Source organism: Chlorocebus sabaeus, chromosome 13, assembly GCF_047675955.1.
Source record: "Chlorocebus sabaeus isolate Y175 chromosome 13, mChlSab1.0.hap1, whole genome shotgun sequence".
NCBI classification, from domain to species: Eukaryota; Metazoa; Chordata; class Mammalia; order Primates; family Cercopithecidae; genus Chlorocebus; species Chlorocebus sabaeus.
In genome coordinates this window covers 86672940-86680627 of record NC_132916.1, presented here as the reverse complement: position 1 = coordinate 86680627, position 7688 = coordinate 86672940, and the positions used below count along the sequence as shown (strand labels likewise).

Sequence of the window (7688 nt, the reverse complement as noted above, 5' to 3'; positions counted from 1 at the left end):
ATTTAAATGTGGACTGATTTTCTCCACGATTGCTAGGGAAGAAATCCTTACAGCATACTTAGAAATATTTTAAAATGATAACGCTGTTACGTTGGGCTGAAAATAAAACGGATACTTCCCCAAGGTCAGCAGCGGAGGCGGCAACCGTGGCCTTGCCAGAGTCGTCTCCCCCTTCCCCGCCCCCGTTCTTCCTGCCGCTCTCCCCCTGCCCCCTACCTTCCCCACCCCCATCAACAAACTCCGCCGGGACCTTTCAGTCCCACCACTCCCTAGCCAGGCGAAGCGCGGGGGCGTGCTGGGGAGGATAAGGAGGGTGGGGCGGAAACCCAATTTCATTGTTCGCGGGACCGACTCTTCCCGAAAGAGCTCCCTGGCAGCGCCTGCGCAGTGCGCGCTCTTTGTGCCAGGCTGCAGCAAGCTGGTTGTTTGTGTGTGTCTACCCAAAGCGGCGGAGGCGGAGAGAGGGGGCGTGGCCTGCCCTGTCGCACTCTGATTGGGCTTTCGCAGGGAAGTGGGCGGGCGCGGGGCGGAGCTTCCGATAACAACACTCGGAGCTGGGGCTGTGGCTATTTGTTGCTGCGCCGCCACCGCCCGAGTCATGTTCCGCGATCTTCTCTGGCTCTCCTAGCAGCATCCATCGCCGTCACCCTATTTTCACTGGCTTCACTTCCTTCTCTCCTCGTTGCTGAGCGACAAGCTTCCTAGCGCTATGACCGTCGTCTCCGTCCCGCAGCGGGAGCCGCTCGTCCTGGGTGGCCGCCTTGCGCCGCTTGGCTTTTCCTCCCGCGGTTACTTCGGGGCCCTCCCGATGGTGACCACGGCTCCGCCTCCTTTACCCCGGATCCCGGACCCCCGGGCACTGCCCCCGACCCTCTTCCTCCCTCACTTCTTAGGGGGAGATGGCCCGTGTCTGACCCCGCAGCCTCGCGCTCCAGCAGCTCTGCCCAACCGCAGCCTCGCCGTGGCGGGAGGCACCCCTCGGGCAGCGCCGAAGAAGCGGCGAAAGAAGAAGGTGCGGGCCAGCCCCGCAGGGCAGCTGCCCAGCCGCTTTCACCAGTACCAGCAGCACCGGCCGAGTCTGGAGGGCGGCCGGAGCCCGGCGACCGGCCCGAGCGGAGCAGCGCAGGAGGTCCCGGGCCCGGCCGCCGCCTTGGCCCCGAGTCCTGCAGCCGCAACCCGCACGGAGGGAGCCAGCCCCGACCTTGCCCCGTTGCGGCCCGCGGCTCCCGGCCAAACCCCGCTCAGGAAAGAAGTAAGGGCTGCCAGCGGGCCTTTGGGGAGTCGGGCCCTTAGACGGTCGCGGCTGAGCTCTGGGGCTGCAGGTCCTGCACCGGGGGGTCGGACGGGTGGGGGCGGGGTGGGGGGCGGCTGTTTACTCGGGAGGGAAGTTTCCGTGACGCCCTCTCCATTCTTGCTTTGGGGGAAGAAGGGGGAAGGGGAGGCATGCGCTGGTGCTTCTGATTGGCTCCCAGGAGTCGGCCAATGAGAAGCGCCGCTGCGCCCCAGCAACAGCCCCGATTTAGAAGGCTGGCGGCGTTCCAGGGGGTTTCGGCGTTCCGGGCGCGCGGCGGTGTGGGGGCAGGGACGGGGCCCGCGGGAGGGCTGACGTCAGCGCGCGCTACGTGCCGGGCGCTACGGCGCCCATGAAGGAGGCGAGGCCGGGTGTGGGCGGCCAGGGAAGGACGGGGCCCAGCTTTCGGCCTCCCGGCTGTCGAGAGCCCCAGTCTTAGTCGGTGAAACGCGGAGACGGTTTCTGACGTCCCGCCGTGGGGACTGGAGTGGGCTCTGAGCAGCCCGGTTTCGTTTGGAGTTGTGCCGAAATATGAGGTGCCCCGTGTGGGACGCGCAGTCCAGCTGGGGCTCTGCCCGCCGCGGGCTTGACCTACTTAATGGTTCCTTCTAAGTTCGGAGTTGGCAGGAACCGCACAAAACTTATTTTATTACCGTTGCCACAGTGTACTTCGTGTTAGTGTGTCCAGAAGAAGTTTTCAGAAGAGTTAGCGACTGCTGATTGCAGTACAATTGGATTAGAATAAAATGGATAGAAGTTTAAATGGGATTAAGTCTACGAAATGATTTCAAAGTCTTGTCAAAATAACGTTTGATGGACTTAAGTTCAGTGACTCTTTTCGAAATAATGAAATGGAAAAGTTCCCGCTATTTAGTGAAGAATGTTGCATTAAATTAGAGATTTGCGGTTTGTGCCCTTGGGAAAAAATTACTAAATTTGCCCACCGTGTTTAACTTATCTTCTCAATGTCTCCCACCTTTTAAAATTACACGACTTTTTAAATATCCGTGATTACCTAAAAGCTTTTGTGCTTGTTTCCTGGCCTGTTTTCTAGAACAGTTACTAACCAGGGAGCTCTGGCAGTGAACCTTACAGACGTGGAAAGTTGTGCTCTACTTTCGTGTCCTGTCTTGCTTACTACCGCGTTACAAGCGTTGGTAGTGCAGTGATCTAGTGGATTACGTTATGATTTTCCATCTGGTCAAGACTTCCTGTAAGGCCTACCTAAGTTAGGAAAGATTAAGATTAGTGAAGCAGCGTTCTTGAAGCAGTTACTAAACCAGGAAGTGGTGGGGGGTACACAGCAAACATTGTTTCTGGCACTGATATTTGGAAGAGAGCTCATTAGTCTAACTTAAAGTTGTAGAAAGGTCGGCTTGGATTATTTCAGATTTTTTTAGTTTGACATTTTAGAACTGGTTCACGTTGCATACTGGTAACTAGCAGTGGTGATTAACTGCATTTTTAGTGGCAAACAAGAGTGAACTTAAAAGTCAAGGGAAATTTAAGTTTTTTTTGTTTTTTTTCTTGAGACAGGGTCTGTCTCTATCGCACTCCAGGCTGGAATGCAGTGGCACGATGGATCTCTGCTCACTGCAGCCTCCCCATCCCAGGCTCAAGGGATCCCGCCTCAGCCAGCCTCCCAAGGCGCGTGCTACCACGCCGGGCTTATTTTTATATTTGTAGTAGACATAAGGTTTTGCTGTGTTGCCCAGGCTGGTCTCGAACTCCTTGAGCTCAAGCGATCCACTTGCCTTGACCTTCCAAAGTGCTGGGATTACAGGCGTGAGCCACCATGCCCAATTAAAGTTTTTGTAATTTCAGCTTTTATTTTATTTATCCAGGAGGTACTTGTGCAGGTTTGTTACATGGGTATATTTCGTGATGCTGAGGTTTGGAGTATGAATGATCCCATTCCAGGTAGTGAGCATAGTACCCAATAGGTCCCCTCCCCTTGTAGTAGTGCCTAGTGTCTGTTGTTGTTCCCTATTTTATATCCATGTTGTACCCAATGTTTAGCTCCCAAATTCACTTACGAGTGAGAACTTGTAATATTTGTTTTTCTGTTTCCGCATTAATTCGTGTAGGGTAATGGCCCCCAACTACATATGTATTGCTACGAAGAACATAATTTTGTTCTTTTCTATGGCTGTGGGCAAACTTAAACACAACAAAACTAGATATGTGATATGAGGTTCATAACTGATTTTTATCTAGAAACTATATTTACTTTTGTGTTCTTGTCTTTGTAGGTTTTAAAATCAAAGATGGGAAAATCGGAGAAAATTGCCCTTCCCCACGGCCAGCTTGTTCATGGTATACACTTGTATGAGCAACCAAAGATAAACAGACAGAAAAGCAAATATAACTTGCCACTAACCAAGATCACCTCTGCAAAAAGAAATGAAAACAGCTTTTGGCAGGATTCTGTTTCATCTGACAGAATTCAGAAGCAGGAAAAAAAGCCTTTTAAAAATACCGAGAACATTAAAAATTCGCATTTGAAGAAATCAGCATTTCTAACTGAAGTGAGCCAAAAGGAAAATTATGCTGGGGCAAAGTTTAGTGATCCACCTTCTCCTAGTGTTCTTCCAAAGCCTCCTAGTCACTGGATGGGAAGCACTGTTGAAAATTCCAACCAAAACAGGGAGCTGATGGCAGTACACTTAAAAACGCTCCTGAAAGTTCAAACTTAGATTTCAGATTTCAGTATGTGTGTAAAACATAATTTTTCCCATATCCCTGGACTCTTGAGAAAATTGGTACAGAAATGGAAATTTGCCTTGTTGCAACATAAAATTGCAAAAGATGAGTTTAAAAAATTACATACAAACAGCTTGTATTATATTTTATATTTTGTAAATACTGTATACCATGTATTATGTGTATATTGTTCATACTTGAGAGGTATATTATAGTTTTGTTATGAAAGTATGTATTTTGCCCTGCCCACATTGCAGGTGTTTTGTATATATACAATGGAGAAATTTTAAGTGTGTGCTAAGGCACATGGAAGACCGATTTTATTTGCACAAGGTACTGAGATTTTTTTCAAGAAACAGCTGTCAAATCTCAAGGTGAAGATCTAAATGTGAACAGTTTACTAATGCACTACTGAAGTTTAAATCTGTGGCACAATCAATGTAAGCATGGGGTTTGTTTCTCTAAATTGATTTCTAATTTGAAATTACTGAACAACTCCTATTCCCATTTTTGCCAAACTCAATTTCTGGTTTTGGTATATATCCATTCCAGCTTAATGCCTCTAATTTTAATGCCAACAAAATTGGTTGTAATCAAATTTTAAAATAATAATAATTTGGCCCCCCCTTTTAAAATAGTCTTGACTCTTTGTGTGTGGCTTTCTCATGTTTGAATGTGTGACTAGATGATTTTGTGTGGTTGGATTTTTTTAACTTATCCTGGCTGAATGTGAGCCGCCATGCCTGGCCATCATCTACATTTTCTTACCAGGAGCAGCATTGAGGTTTTTGGGCATAGTACTGGACTACTCTAGAGGCTGAGACAGGAGGATCTCTTGAGCCTGAGAGGTGGAGGTTTCAGTGAGGTAGGACCAGGCCACTCCAGCCTGGGTAACAGACACAGTCTCAAAAAAAAGGCCAAGAGGAAGTAAAGGAGACAGATTTTGAATGGCATGTTAAGCAATCAGGTCAAGTAAAGAAGATGGAAGATAAAAAGGAACTTTCTGTTTGATGTTTTGTATGAGTCACCATTCCTTCCTTACAAATGCAGATAGACCTTCCTCACAAATGGATGGGAAGCTCATTTGGAAGTTTAGTTTGAAGATGTCCTCAAGTTTTAGTCACCAATTTTAACTTTTGTTAGTAATGTGTTGTAAATATTAATACTCATGACTGACGACAATGAGTTCTGACATCTCTCCCAAATCAGTTTGTGATTCTAGAAAGGGACATGTTCACAGGTGTTAACACATTTTTGCATATGGTTATAAAAATTCCTACACAATGTAATAGTCCTACTACTTCAACCACCCTTCTTTCCTTGTCCAACGTTTCTCAGCTCTTGTCATTTTGAGCAGTATGTCTGCAATTTAATGTGTGGGGGCTTATGTGTAACGTATGTTCAGAAAATAGATGGATAAATGGCAGAGCTGAAAGTTTAGGTGGGATGGGGAGAAAAGACAACTAAAATACAAGCTATATTCCCCACTCTACAACAACAAATGCCTGAAGAGAGAAAAAGTTAGGGTGAAGGGACTAATTTTGGTGAGAAAATTTTCTCTTTGGGAATCTGACACCTTAGTAATACTGAGTTGAGCCAGGCACAGTGGCTCAGGCCTGTAATCCCAGCACTTAGGGAGGCTGAGACGGGTGGATCACGAGGTCAGGAGTTCAAGACCAGCCTGGCCAAAATGGTGAAACCTCATCTCTACTAAAAACAAAAAAATTAGCTGGGCGTGGTGGTGTGCACCCCCAGCTACTCGGTCGAGGCTGAGGCAGAAAATTGCTTGAGCCCAGGAGGTGGAGGTTGCAGTGAGTGGAGATCGCGCCACTGCACTCCAGCCTGGGCGACAGAGCAAGACTCCATGTCAAAAAAAAGTAACAGTTGAGCCTTAAAAGAGAAGTACTTGACACACAAAAAAGGAAAATAATTGCGAGAGGTAAAAGTCTGAGCAGTTGGTGGTGTAAGAAGATGTACAATGCTGTAATCCCAGCACTTTGGGAGGATGAGGCTGGCAGATCACCTGAGGTCAGGAGTTCGAGACCAGCCAGCCCAACATGGGGAAACCCTGTCTCTACTAAAAATACAAAAAATTAGCTGGGTGTGGTGGTGGACCCCTGTAATTCCAGCTACTCTGGAGGCTGAGGCAGGAGAATCGCTTGAACCCGGGAGGCGGAGGTTGCAGTGAGCCAAGATTGTGCCACTGATCTCCAGCCTGAGCAATGAGTGATATTCCGTGTCCAAAAAAAAAAAATGTACAATGTCCAGTAGCTTAAGAGAAATGCAAGGAAGGAAGGGAAGTTTTTTGAAGGTATATTGGGGTAAGAACACGAAGGGCCTTCAGTGTCATGCGGAAGAGCTTCAACTTTATTCTGTAAGCATGGCAGTCCTCAAAGGTTTATGAATAGGGAATGGAATGCTTGCTTCAAAAAGAAAACGTAGAAATACAGAGGACAGCTTCATAAGGGAAAGCTTGAAACAGACTACTTAGGTGAGGATATTTCAGTAGCTCAAAAGAAAAGGACCTGGAGGGCATTATCAGAGGCATGGGCTTATTTGGGGGAATGTTTTAGAGCTATAACTGAGGATTGAGCATCTGAATAGAGGGTAAGGAAGAGACTTGAAATTGAGCAACTCAAAGGATAAAACTCAATTAGGGGGTTGCAGGGGGATCAGAATTATAAAGGAAGGTCATTTTGACTTGGCATGTTGACCTTTGGGGTGCCTCTAGGACATCCATGTGGAAAAGCACAGCAAATAGGTAGAAAATAGGTCAGATCCAGAGGTATGCCTTTGGTAAATAGTGCACAAAGCAGTAATTACAACAGGGAAATGGAAGTGGAATATTTTGTCTTTATGTCTCCTTTTTCTCCCATAAGATTTAATGCTTTTAGGCCAGGCACGGTGGCTCACGCCTGTAATCCCAGCACTTTGGGAGGCTGAGGGGGGCAGATCACTTGAGTCCAGGAGTTCGAGACCAGCCTGGGTGACATAGGGAAACCCCGTCTTTACTAAAAATACAAACATTAGCCGGGTGTGGTGGCACATGCCTGTGTTCCGAGCTACTTGGGAGGCCGAGGCAGGAGGACTGCTTAAGCCCGGGAGGCAGAGGTTGCAGTGAGCCGAGATAATGCCGCTGCACTCCAGCCTGGGCAGCAGAGTGAGACTCCCTGTCTAAAAATAATAATAATAATAATATTTTAACAGTAGTCTTGACCTCGTCCTCTCTGCCTCTTATGGACTATCAACTTCACTGTGATGGTAAATTAGTTGTTGAATTAGAATTTCCTCATGAAACTTACACAGAGGTTGGTTTTTTTCCATACCTGTAAAAGTCTGTGTCAGCAGACAGTTCTAATTTGAATTCTGAATTCTGATAGCAAGGGCCCAGTTGGTGCAAAGGAGGAATGAAATTTCCTTCCCTTTTCTACAGTTTGAAATTGGGTGAAACTGATCTTTTATAACTTTATCTTTTCTTGCAGCTCTCTCATCTCCTTATAACCCTCTTCATCTTATTGCTGGATAAACTATCCTTTGTTTTCGTGGGTGGAAGGCAATTTATATGCAATTGATATCTGCTTCAGGTTGAAGGAATCAAGTATATGCATCCTTGGGTATGAAAGGCTGATAGTGCCATCATACTCCTATATTTAAATTTTTGAAGGACATTGCTAAACTAAATACATTTTAAAAT

The 7688-nt window shown here is 47.0% G+C and overlaps 1 protein-coding gene across 1 annotated transcript; it reads left to right on the top strand.

Moving 5' to 3' along the window:
- The first annotated feature begins 571 nt into the window (after positions 1–571).
- Positions 572–4629, top strand: PNRC1 (proline rich nuclear receptor coactivator 1). The gene is made up of 2 exons (XM_008006583.3): positions 572–1252; positions 3544–4629. The coding sequence occupies exons 1-2, from the start codon at positions 710–712 to the stop codon at positions 3985–3987; spliced, it is 987 nt and encodes a 328-aa protein (XP_008004774.1). The 5' UTR covers positions 572–709; the 3' UTR covers positions 3988–4629.
- The last annotated feature ends 3059 nt before the right edge of the window (positions 4630–7688 follow it).